General features: G+C 42.2%; 1 protein-coding gene across 2 annotated transcripts in view; it reads right to left on the bottom strand.

Annotated features, from left to right (window-relative positions):
• The window catches only part of rassf5 (Ras association domain family member 5), a 73,315-nt gene that overhangs the window by 27,907 nt on the left and 31,706 nt on the right, over positions 1-13,702 (bottom strand). For both annotated transcript variants that reach the window (XM_079582191.1, XM_079582192.1), the window contains exon 2: positions 1,624-1,748. In XM_079582191.1, the coding sequence (XP_079438317.1) occupies positions 1,624-1,748 (125 nt within the window). The remainder of the gene's footprint in view (positions 1-1,623; positions 1,749-13,702) is intronic.

Below are 13,702 nucleotides of genomic sequence, written 5' to 3'. Positions count from 1 at the left end.
CAACAGTGACTCGAGGAAACGCTGTCAGCTCCGCTCTCGTCTGCACACTGGGTTCTGCACAGCCTTATCTGGCAATAACAACGCCGCACTTTGGTCAGGAGAATTTCTAATCACGTTGACAGAAAACAGACGGAAGCATTTTTAAACCTTTAGTTCTTTAGTATTGACTGCTTGAGCCTTTGTCTTTGCGTTGACAGCATTGAAACAGGCTGTGAATGTGAGGCAGTATAACCCAGCATGCTTTGGAGTTATTGTCTTTGACGTAAATGAGTAGGTAGCATTTTTAGCGTGACCTCTTCCTCTGCAACGCCGTCATTACAGAGACCAAAGGCACAAGGCGGGCGCTACCTGATCGTTTACATTGTTTTGAAGCGAAACGAGTCATGCCCTGCAACTTGTGTAACTGATTTAAGCCAAGACAGTGCTGGTAAATAGGGGGGGAAATGTTTTAAAGATCTCACTTTATTGTAAAATTCGGCCTTTCTTTGTGTCCAGGGGCAACGGACTGGCCATATGTCCATTCTGGAAGAGCACAGAAGGGCCACTGGCTCTGGGGCCACCGGTCCCGCCTCAACCAAGCTTTACCCACATCTAAAAGTTAAAAGAAAAGCATCAAAACAGCGAGAAAAAGAGGATGAAAACATGAGAAAAACACGGACAAGAAAACGCAACAAAAAATGATAGAAAAAATAATTTGAAAAAACAACAAAAATGTGACCAAAATGTGGCGACGTGACGAAAAGTTTCCATCACTTTTGTAGGTCTTAGCTTTCAAATGAGGCGTTACATTGTTGATCTCCAGTCGAGAAGCTTTTAGATTTGGGGAAAGCCCAGTATAAAAAAACATGAATCTAAAAGGAATTCCGTGGAGTATGGTGTACCACAAGGTTCAATTTTGGGACCATTATTATTTATATGAATGATTTTGCTTCTGTTTCCACGACCACCTTTCCTGTTCTTTTTGCTGATGATACCAATCAAAAAAATTATAATAAAAAGCCGAACTGTGGAAAATGCACTCGTTAATGTTAAGGCGGGCGGTAAGAGGTTAAAATATGTATTTGTGGAAGTGTCACAATTACGCTAATTTGGGCCAGGCTGGTCAGAGTCCAGGGCTGTTTTTCAGTCCCAGTCCACCCCTGTTTGTGTCCAAGTGAACGTGTATGTTAAGAAAGCTAACTCACCCAAAATCCAAACATTTAAAACCATGTCTACATTTAAAAATATCTTTAAAAAAAAAAGGTAAGTTGAGAGTTCAGAAATGATCTCTTTCTGAGCTGTGTTCTTTACGTAACAATGCTTTCAAAAAGACTCGGAAAAGTGGCGAGTGCTGACGTGACAACTTCAAAGATCTAGGAACATTTTGTCTCCAAACACGGAGCCTGCAAACTCACTCACAGGTCGAGCGTCAGAGGGTATATATATATATAAATATATATATATAAAGAGTGGAGGAGCGACTGAATGAACCAAACATAGCAGGCGTGACTCATGCACACCTCAGCATGGACCTCATCATTCACAACTCTGGATTTAGCCAATCAGAGGCCACACGAGCCGATAATACACAGTTTCTAGATTTCGTCCACAATAAGCCGAGCGTGCGACTACAGACTGCATTACCTTCGTCTGTGGCGGCGTGGAGCAGGGGATTCTGGGAGGTGGAGTCCGTTCATGCTTCCTGTCTTTCTGGTTGCAGTCGAGCTGCACTTGGCTCTCGCACTCCGGGTGGCAGGTGTAGCTGCAGTCTGGAAGAGAAAAGACGTTACAGTTAAGGAGGTTGTCCAAATATAGGAAAGTCTGGCCCCTGCATTTGACTATAGGTCTCTTTGGTCAACCTTTTTATCCCCCGCCTTAACCAAGCACATACACTCCAGTTCAGCTTTACCCAAATATAAAAGCCTCTTGGAAAAAAGTCGAAAAAAGTGACAAAAATTATGAAAAAATGATGAAAATGTGGTGAAAACTCAACCAAAAAAGGCCACAGAAGTGCAGCAAGAAAGGTGACAATAAGTGATGATGTGGGTCTTAGCTTTCAAATGCGGCGTTAAACTGGCCTGTAGGCTGTGAGCTCCAGTCGAGAAGCTTCTAGATTTGGGTAAAGCCAAACTGGAGATAATGTGAGGGTTAAGAGGTCAATGGTCTTTTGGGTTGGTTGTTTACTTGATCAAATGTCACCCTGTCTTTCCTCCCTTTGCAATCTTACAGACCATCACTTTAAGTACAACTCACAAAGCACAGTTTCTGTTTCAAATCGACTCGTAAACAAAACAGGAGGATTGTGGCGCTCGTCTGTGATTGGACTGAATTGAAACCACTTCCTGTTTCCTGCTTCTCAAAGTGGCTTGTTTCTGTCTGGTGCAGCTGATGCAAATAGACAATTCAATTCTTTCTGTGTTGTTTTTGGAGCCAGTATTCTTCAGGATTAAATGTGTGGAAAAAAATTCAAAATATATTTTTGTTTTATTTATAGCAAGCGGAATTTTTATTTTATTATTGAACTATTTTTGTTCTAATAATCACATGCTGCTCTTTGTCATGATTTGCTGAATCCATTCATTTGATCAAACACAGCCTTCACAACGTGCTGTGCAGCAGCTCCATCTAGTGGTCATGTTCAGACGTGCACACACACGGTTTCCAGTGTAAATTCAGCTCTATCTGCCTGTGTGGAGTCACATCAATATAGTCAGGGGCTTTACCCCAGTCCAAAAGCTTCTGGAAAAAAGGTGTGAAAATAGCAACAAAACTGAGACGAAAACAATGATGGAAATGTGACAAAAAAGTGACGAAAAAATGACAAAAAAATGACAAAAAAATGACCAAAAAAAAAGACAAAAAAAGACAAAAAAATGACCAAAAAAAAAGACAAAAAAGACAAAAAAAATGACAAAAAAATGACAAAAAAGACAAAAAAAGAAAATGAGTTGAATACCCTCCCCAAAAAAGATGGAAAAAAATGTGATGACGTGAGGAAAAAGATTTAGATGAGTTTTGTAGATCTTAGCTTTCAAATGAGGTGCTACACTGGCCTACAGGATTTGGGTTAAGCTGAACTGGAGAAAATGCTCTCGGTTCAGGCGGGAGTTCAGAGGTTAATAAATAGGATTTACGCACAGAAAAAGTATTTTGGGGGTAAATGTTGTCCCTCAGCGCCCCCTAACTAAAATATCTTCCCACGGCTCTGAGAATAGTGAAAGAATAGTAACAAAAAATGAATCAAATCTAAAATGGAGAACCACCTGAAGAAGCCCACACTGCACTCGCCACAGTCATCCAATCAACCCAAAAGGAATGTCCAATAAAATCTACCCTTTAGTGTTCTTATACTGCTCCCCTACACTGCACTCATACCCAAAGTCCAAACTGCATGTGTCGTCTTAGGTAACGTCCACGATCCAAAACCAAAAGTACCGGCTGCATCCATTATGCAGACTTTAAAAAGAGCACACGGGGAGAAAAGAATAGCTTTAGGTACTTCCCCCCAAAACGTCCCAGAATACTCTCTGCTGCGCTGCTGTGACAGAGGACAGCCCTGTCTGAAACTTTCACTGTGGTCTGAGGCAGCTGCTCCGCTCTCGGGACATCGCCACATTAAAGACAGAAGACGGAGGGAGAGGATGACTCGTGCTTTTGTGGATGGAACCGGCCCATACAAGAGACAGGGAAAAAACCACAGGCAGAATGTTGAGGGCAGTAGTGTGAATCGCCATATTTTCATACTTTTACTGTGAAATGTCTTGTTGTGATGACCGAGACTAGTTAAACCCGCCGCACTGTGGAACATTCCAAGTTCTGTTTTGCCCGGCAGCAACGAATCCGTCATAAAACTCGACGCTTAAACTTTCCAAACCCAGATAAAGTGCCAGATCCAGAGACAAAAGCAGCAACAGCTTCGCCAGAATCTCCAGAACAACAGAACCAGGGGCGGACTGGGACCGAAAAACAGCCCTGGACTCTGGTCAGCCTGGCCCAAATTAGCATAAATGTGACACTTCCACAAATACATATGTTAACCTCAGACCCAGGGTGCTAAGGGACTATACCAGGGTGTTAAGGGACTATACCAAGGTGCTGCGGGACTATACCAGGTGTTAAGGGACTATACCAGGGTGTTAAGGGACCATACCAGGGTGTTAAGGGACTATACCAGGGTGTTAAGGGACTATACCAGGGTGTCAAGGGACTATACCAGGGTGCTAAGGGACTATACCAGGGTGTTAAGGGACTATACCAGGGTGTTAAGGGACTATACCAGGGTGTTAAGGGACTATACCAGGGTGTTAAGGGACTATACCAGGGTGTTAAGGGACTATACCAGGGTGTTAAGGGACTATACCAGGGTGTTAAGGGACTATACCAGGGTGTTAAGGGACCATACCAGGGTGTTAAGCCTTAACCGAGAGCATTTTCTCCAGTAAAAGCTTCTTGACTGGAGAGCAACGCTTTAACGCCTCATTTGAAAGCTAAAATCTAGAAAAGTGATGGTAACTTTTTGTCACGTTGTCGCTGCATTTTTGTCATGTTTCTGTTGCTTTTTCATTACTTTTTTGTGGCTTTTTGGCGTGTTTTCATCACTTTTTCGTTGTGTTTTCGTCTCTTGTTTTTCGTTTTTTTTTTTTCATGTTATTGTTGTTTTTTCATTGCTTTGTCGTCACGTTTTCGTCACATTTTCGTTGTGTTTTTGTCACTTTTTTGTCACTTTTTTGTTGCTTTTTCAGCGCATTTTTGTTTTTGGATGCTTTTCTTTTTACCCCTTAACTCCCACCTGAACCGAGCACATTTTCTCCAGTTTGGCTTTACCCCAATCCAAAAGCTTCTGGGAAAAAAATGCGCTGAAAAAGCAACAAAACTGAGACGAAAACAATGATGGAAATGTGGCAAAAGAGTGAGAAAAGTTTGACAAGAAAGTGACGAAAAATTGATGAAAAAGTGGCAAAAATGTTACAAAAATGACAAAAGAAATGACAAAAAAAAAGACCAAAAAAAGTGACAAAAAAATAACAAAAATGTGATAAAAATTTGACCAAAAAATGACCAACCAAAAAAAAAAAAAAATGAGTTGAATACCCAACAAAAAAATGATGGGAAAAGAAATCTGATGACGTGAGGAAAAAGATCCTCTCGGTTCAGGCGGGAGTTTAGAGGTTAAGCTTTTAGATTTGGGTAAAGCTCGGTTACGCCCAGGGGTAAGGGTAAGGTAAAGAGGCCAGACCGGTGGCTCTAGAGCCAGTGGCCCTTCTGTGCTCTTCCAGAATGGACATATGGCCAGTCCGCCCCTGAACAGGACTGTCCCGTTCCAAGTTAACAGGAGAGATTGTGACATTTCAGACCTGTGTTCGAGGGTTGGCTCATGCTACGAAGAGCATCTTTTTCCTGTGGGGGAAGAGTGTGACAGGTTATTGCGATATGATGCCAGAGGTCACGGACTCCTCCTTTCCTGCGCCGCCCTGACTTGACGATGAGGAGTGTTTACTTTGGTGTTGTCCAGTGCTATCTGTCTATAACCTTTGTGTCCTGCCAGGGGGGAGGCAGAGCAAGTTTCATGTCCAAGTCAAAGAGATGGAGACCAGAGTGTCCCTGAATAAGACAAGAATAATGGATTTCGCCAAAGTGAGAGATCAACTGTCAAGCAACCAGCCTATTATTGTACCGTCCAATATCGTAGCAGTCGTCTCGAAGGGCGTCACGAGAATCACTCAAATGTGAGGCAACTATCAAACAATGAAACGTACACACAGATGAAGAGTCCAAATAAACAGTCAGCAGTGAAGCAGCAGATGGATAGTTGGTTTGGTCGTAGGAAAGTTTGACCAAATCACTGTAAATGAAACATTCGCTACGTCTATTCAGTTTAATGTTGCTGGAGATACTATACATGCCTTTCAGTCATGTGACTTTGTTGTTATGGCGGCCAGTTTGAATACCAAAGTAGAATTATGCAGTACTGCAACATGCAACAATATCTCTTCTCAGGATTAAAATGAAAGACAACTGATTAATCATTGCTCAAGAAGATAACAGTGAAATATGTTTATGTGAAGAAACCAGTGAGTCAGTGTGTAAGCTGCTCAAGACGTTAGCATGCTACCGGTTAGCAGCACTCCACGCACGGGCTGTCCGGTTTGGTCTTCTGCATACCTTTTGGGCAGAGCTGTATGTGTGGGACAGCTCTGTGAGAACACGCAGATAGAGGGGCGGCTGTTCCACAGTTTTGGCGCTACAACCCTGAAAGAAGGGTCGCCCCACTGTTTGTACCGGGACCTGGGCACGTCCAGAACCATTTGATCGGCAGACCGGAGAGCTCTGCTGGGGCGATGTACGGTCACCAACTCAGTCAGATACGACGGAGCGAGACCATGGAGGGCTTTAAAAACAAACATTAAAATTTTGAAATCAATCGGAAAACGGATCGGGAGCCAGTACGGGATATTGAAAGAAGTCTTTCTGGGAAATGCTCGTGGCCCACGGAAAAGTATCCAGAGGTTGAGAAACACTGATCTAAGATAAAGCTGACATGTTTTCCCCCCGCGGCGTGTGGAAAAGAGTTGGGCAAAGTTCCAAAATGTGTTTGTTTCGTCATGTTCGTGTAAAAAGCAGGTCAAGACTGGAGGCTATTGGCCTGTTGCCCCTTAGTTGAAACCTGGAATGTGACTATAAATTGATTCATGACTCCTCTTGCAAACTTATTTCCCACACTGACTCCGACACTGGATCTATTGCACGTATAGAAAATCAATGTCATAAACAGCTGTGCATTTTGCTGACTATTTTACACAGGATCTAATAACGCAACTTCATGTTCAGCCGGCTTCACTTTCAGTTAAATATAGCTACAAATGCATGTGACTCATATGTGCAGTCTTCCTTTGGCCTATAGTTAGTGTCTCAGCCATAATAAAGGAGACAAAGAGGTTTCTGAAGGTCAGGCTGTCTGCTGACGCTGCACTGAAAATGAAAGATAAGCTGAAATAAAAGGGTGGAAATCTGAGGGGGATCCCGTTACGCTACACGGAATACGAAACAACACAAAGAGGAAACTGACATTAGATTGAAAACACACTTCCCTATTCGCAAAGAAAACGCTATGATGGGAATGAAGTATGCTTTCGGTTTTGGCTCGTGTTGTCTTGATGTGCTGTTGCTGTGGTTTTGTCCTTCAAAATAAGATGGAGGTATTTCATAATGAACAGCAATCATGACAGGTAGCTTCTATCCTGCAGACAGACAGTGCTTGTGGAAAGAGTCAATACCTATGCATAAAAAGATAAGGTCCAGGAACTCATGATTTATAGGAAAAAATGTGAATTTCTACCAACAGATCCTGGACAGGTTCAGCTTCAAGCTAGGGCTGCTCGATTATTGACAAAATAATAATGACGATTATTTTTGTCGTAATTGAAATCACGATTATTCAAACGATTATTTGTTGTCTTTAAAAAGCCTTTATTTTATTTATATATTTATTAATAAAAAAAACTATGCTAAATATTTTCTATTTTCTGAACAGTCATAAAAGTACAAATGATTTCAGGTTTGCCTCGATTAAGGAGAGGTCTCTGTTTCACACCTGCCCCCTCCTGGCCAGCCCTCACACCTGCGCAAGCAAACTGAGCAGCGCGGCCTGATGACATCATCACACAGCGCTGTTTGTTTTTATGTCAGGCAAAAGCATGAGCCATGGCACGTGAAATGCGAAGGGAAAATAATTCCAGCGCCATGAAATAGTGCAAAAAAATTAAAAATTTAAAAATTAAAAATGGAAAAAAATTAAAATCTTTTATTTTAGATTATGCTAATTTTGTAATCGTTAAGTGTAACAATCGAAATTGTAATCGAATTTCGATTAATTGCACAGCCCTACTTCAAGCCATCTTACAAATGTCTTTAAAAAGATACAAAACTGAGGCACTCAAAGAAAAGGTGCTGGTAAAAGGCCTTTATTGCAGCATGGCCATTAGATCTTACAAATGTATTTTGAATCTAAGCGTCAGGTTCCGGTGTGACCGAAGCCAGTGCCGCCTGTAGTATTGACCTGCTGCTGTAGTGGAAGTGAAAGCACTCCCCGCGTATAGATCTGTATGTGTAAGTCGCTCCAACTCTTTTTCTACTGCGCCCTGTAACTGTGTCCACCCGGGCGATGCTGGTACAAAGCGTCCCCGAGCGGTGAACTGTAAAGACTCATGCGGGACGAAAGAGAGGGAGGGCGGAAAGGCCAGTGTACCGGAACACACCACAACACTGATCACTAAATATGAGGGGGGGACGTCAGGACATTCTTATAACACAAAACAAGCATATTTAAAAGTACAAGACCACAACTAGTCCAGTCTCAGGTCTCTAAGAACTAGTTAGATTCACCTCCAAGTCAAAATTCTGAATGTGAAAAATAAAGTCCCAGCCCGGGTCAGAAGTCCAGCCCATGCAATTAAGAAGAGTTTTACTTTTGATCATTTTCCAAGCAGTGTCCTCTCAATGGAGCTTTATATGAATTATGACAGCACTTACGTTTGAACTTACATGCATCGTTCAAAAGCTTGTTAATAAAAATGTGTAGGAGGTTTGTACTGCCAGTCAAAGTCCTAAGTCCTCCATCCTGAGCCTCATGATGAGCCACTGCCAAGTCCAAAGCCCTCAATTTGATGTCTGAGTAGAGTCATGTGCTCCATAAATTACACCACTGCAGAAATATGTGTTAGTAATCTATAAACTGGCCTATATTTTAGACTTCTGGTCTATTTTTTGTTCCCCACAGTTTGTTGCGCTTACCGGCGGTGATGGTCATAAAAATAACTCAAATGAATAAGAAATGCCACTGAGAAAAAGTGCTTCTAGTCGTGTGTGTGTGTGCACTTCACGCAAATATCATTTTTCATTAGCCTTTCGATTTCATTAGCCTTTTAATATCAACAGTAAATTAAAGACGCAAGTGGCATCGAACGGCCCTCCCGTTGTCATAAAAACATCCAATAAACATTTCTCTCACTTTACCAGAATCATTAGGCTAATATTTGACCACCTCGTTGCCCCCTCCATTGTCTCTGTATCTTTATTTAGCAGAAAATATGCATAGATACAGACGGCATCTCTGGAATCGTCCATATATGGTCATGTTTGAAAACAGTTAAGGGGGAAAACAATTTTGAAAAAATCTAAACTTTCTCTAATTATTGAAAAACTACTTTAACAAATGCTGAATTATGAATATAGTTTTCTACTAAACAAAGATACAAAGACATGGGGAGGAGCAAAGTGGTTCAACAGCCCATAAATACATAAATAACGGAGAATGCTACATGTTAGAATCGGGCTAATGCTAACGGTTAGCTAGCGCTTGCTACAACTGCCGTTTTTTCACTTCTACAGAACAATCTTCTGTGAGAAAATATCCATATGGACCCGATTTACACTTGACTTGATTTGTATGTGATAAATAAGTTCATATTCAACCAGAAAATGGCTAAAAAGAGGGGAAAATTGTGTTTCCCAAAAGATTCTATTTTCCCCCTCGGCGAAGCCACGTCCCCTTTTATGACGAGATGCCTCTGTATCTATTCAGAGCGATGACATCATCACTTAAACGCATTCGCCTTGCTGCAACGTTCCGTGCACAGAGTTTACTTCCTGCTTTCTGGCAGTGTTGCCAAGAGCAACGGCAAAGTGGTCATTCCGAGCCTCATAGGATCGCAAGACTGTCAGAATGCCAAGGGACTTCATCGATGGGAGGGCATTTGTCTCGACTCCATGGCCCCATGGTGTTTTGACGGACTTCACCCTATAACCTACAATCCCCCCACCCCCCTCTGCCCTGGCCAGAGGGGGGTGGGTGATTGGTAAATGGTCTGAACTCATATAGTGCTTTTCTACCTTCATCAGGCCCAAAGCGCTTTACAGCAAGGAACCCATTCACACTCTCATTTATAGTTAAAACAACAACAGAAGATCCATATAATAACTGAAGATACGTCCAGAAATGTACCAGTCCAGATGAGCACGAGGATTTGTCTGCAGTACAAAGGTTTTCTGCAGGAGTACAGAACAGGTCAGCTGGAGAGCAGATTTGTGTGTTCAGTTGGTCACGCAAATGTTTGGTGAGACGGCAGATAGATGATCTCACTCTGGATGTCCAGACCGCATGGACAAGTTCTTCAGTCCAGAGGCATCTTTGACCATCCACCTGTTCTCATTTTTAGGTACTGGAGCCGAGGACAGGATTCGGGGACAGGTCTGGATTGATCTGAGTATACGTTTTTCGTCTGGTTGAGCGTTTGACTTTGTCTTGTAGTTCTTTGAAAGATGTTTGCTGTGGGCTGTTTTTAGAATTGGTGAGATCTAATCCACCTGGAGGTGCATTAGATCTCGTGTTCCGAGCAGAGGGTGTTAATGACATTTCACATATTTTCTCAAAAGCTGAGTCTCTCACGTCAGGGAACTCACCGCCAGGAGAGCGTTCAGTTCGCCTCCATGGCCCCGCGGGAACTCTTGGTGTGTGGGCAGAATAATCCCAAATACACACCAATACAGAGGTGTTACGGCACGATAGTCCACTCGTGATCCGATGATTGATTTAATTCACCTGGGGGTATTTTGACGAACTTCACTCAAAAGCCCCCCCACTCCCTCTGGCCAGGGCAGACAGGCCCTCTCGTGTCCCGACAAGAGGGTTTTAATGATATTTGACATAATTTTCTCAAAACCTGAGAAGGAGTCTCCCACGCCCAGGGAACTCACCTCCAGGAAAGTGTTTGCTTCGCCTCCATGACCCGCGGGAACTCTTGGTGTGTGGGCAGAATAATCCCAAATACAAACCAAGTGGTGATACGGCACGATAGTCTACTCGTGATCCTTATAGATCTAATGCACCTGAACGTGTTTTGAAGGACTTCAATCCATACCCCCTCCCCCCTGTGGCCAGGGCAGACTGGCCAGCAGGCCCTCTCCTATGTGAACCATAGGGAACTCTTGGCGTGTGGGCAGAATAATCCCAAATACACACCAAGAGGTGTTAGAGCACGACAGTCTACTCGTGATCTGTATAGGTCTAATGCACCTGAAGGTGTTTTGACGGACTTCACCCTATAACTCCTCTCCCCTCTGGCCAGGGCAGACTGGCCAGGCTGCCCTCTCGTGTCCCGAGCAGATGGTTTTACTGACCACTGTCCAAACGCTCCTAACAGAGGGCGCTAACGTGCTGGGATTTTGTCTAATGTGAGATTTATGTGTCCCTCCCATTAGAATAACATAATAACAATATGACAGTTGGCCATATGCCCCCATTCATTTTCCTGCAATAATAAGTCTAAAGGGCCCATACCAGAGGTCACTGTTTTACACGGTGAGTTTACATTTGACTGGGGGACAACGCTTTAGGCCCTTACGACGGCAGGCCGCTAGGGCCTAATAATGCCTTATAATGATTGTATTTTTAAAGTCTTTTTCATTGTAGATAGTTTGAAAATAGTCTGTGGACAGACCTATTGTTTTAAGCCCACCCCTCACAGAAGGACATCACGAATAACAGTTTAAACGAGATCAGACATTTTAAGCCCCTAAATCTGCCCTGATCCCCCCGAGCCCCGTCCGGACCTTTAGCCACGTTAGCGCCCCCGTGCTAATATCCTCGGCCACCAATTATAACAATCCATCCCCCAGTTAACTCCATCCATGGCACCTAAACCAAAGCCCCCCCAACTGAAAACGGCAGAAAGATGGCTTTGAACTGGGACATGTGGTTTCTCAAACCGAGAAATGTCTAATCTCAGACTCATCCGCTGTCCCATGAAATGACGGGTCCACCCTGCCTCGCTCTCACACAGAGGAGTCTCTGGTTTAGTTTAGATAACAAACAGGAACTTCTCAGATTACAGGGGCGAAAGATTCATGAATTTTAAAAAAAATCCCTGAGTGGAAAGAAAACAGATACAGGAGGGCGTTAATGGGGCATCAGGGCAAAGTATGATTCATTTGTTCAAGAAAAGCAACTGAAAATGAATTCGATAAGATTAGATTAGATTGAGTTTACGAAGGTTTTAAATGTTCCAACGTAAAGAAGCAACTATGGCTCTTTTGTGGTGACCAATCAGTACCTAAACTGGAATTAACAAACCAACTTTAGCGAAACACATTAGCATCTTTTTGTCTAGCACTGAGTAACTAAAAGTGCTGCTGCTCTTTCTGTTTCTGTCCAGTCCTGACTTTAAACATGCCTCATGAATCTGCATGATGCCATCAAAATCGACATGCTTTTCCATGCTAATAATAATAATAATAATAATAATAATAATAAATAAATAAATAAATAAATAAAAAGTTAAAATCGAAAGTTGATTACATCTGGTGTGTGTGTGTGTGTGTGTGTGTGTGTGTGTGTGTGTGTGTGTGTGTGTGTGTGTGTGTGTGTGTGTGTGTGTGTGTGTGTGTGTGTGTGTGTGTGTGTGTGTGTGTGTGTATGTATATGTAAATGTATATGAGTGTATATGTGTATTTTCAAGAATGGGGTAGGAGTTTATAAGATTTTTTTTCTTCATCCAACCCCTGTTCTTTTTTTCATGGAATGTGTTGTTTGTTTTTTGTTGGATTGTTGCTATATTTTAGGTTGCATTGCCTTGAAAAAAGAATAAATGAAATGAAATGAAATACGATATGCAAATCACAAGAACAACAACAATCACATAATGATTTGTGCACATAATGTTTTTTGCTAACTTCCTGTAAAGCCAGTGTAGCACGAAGACTTCCATGTTTTAAAGTAAATTCTAAATACAATTAGATTAAAATAAAACAGAAGAAAACTTAAATGTCAAACAGAGTGTGTTTCAAAAATAAATTGTTCAGATTGTGGTGCTAGCTTAACATTTATTAGCATCAAATTAACGTTAGCCGCTGACTCCAATGCTACAGTAAAACAATAAAAAGACCCATACAGTGAAGATGTGGTTATTATCCATAATAATTACTCAGTACAACATGATAAAACTTCACTCGGGATGTAAATACTTCACCGGAGGAATCTTATGTGATATTTTAGCCTTGAAGCTAAAGGCTAACATTCATATCATGCTAACAAATGGTGAAATAGCACTGCCATCTGAACAAATGTTTACAAAAAACACCTGCTTGATGCTTATCTAAGTTCTCTTTTAGTATTATTACATTTTTAATTTATGTTAAACTGTGGACAGGAAGTAGTCTTTACCCTACACAGGAAGTTAGCCAAAAATATTCCCTGCACAATGTATTTTATTGTGTGTTTGTTGTGTGATAAAACAAACAATGACCGCTTGTGGAGGCTGGGTCAGTGTACAGTATACATTCACAAGAGCTCATGGAGGTTTAAATCCCGTCTAACCCAAATATAACCTGACCTTATTTACGGCGACATCTGGAGAATATGAACGAGCGTGTTCTTCACCCTCTCCATCTGTCGGCCTGTCTGTCTGAGGCGGCCGCATAAACCGGAGCAGAGGCCGACGTGTTTGAAAAGCTCACATTAAAGCACCGAGCTGTAAATAAAGACAGCTGTGCAATGTGTCACGAGAGATTTGTGTTTGTCTGAGTTTACTGTTGGCACCTCTGTATCCCTGTGTCACTCTGGTGATGTGAGTGTGGAAGTGTGGCCGGAGCTTTAGGAGAAAGATGAAGTGTCAACACCACCAACAGTACCAAGGACCGGGAAAAATGACTGATAGTAAGAAATCTATAC

This window comes from Gobius niger, assembly GCF_951799975.1.
Source record: "Gobius niger genome assembly, chromosome: 24".
NCBI lineage: Eukaryota > Metazoa > Chordata > Actinopteri > Gobiiformes > Gobiidae > Gobius > Gobius niger.
The sequence above is the reverse complement of the archived record's forward strand: the minus strand, read 5'-3'. Positions and strand labels throughout refer to the sequence as shown.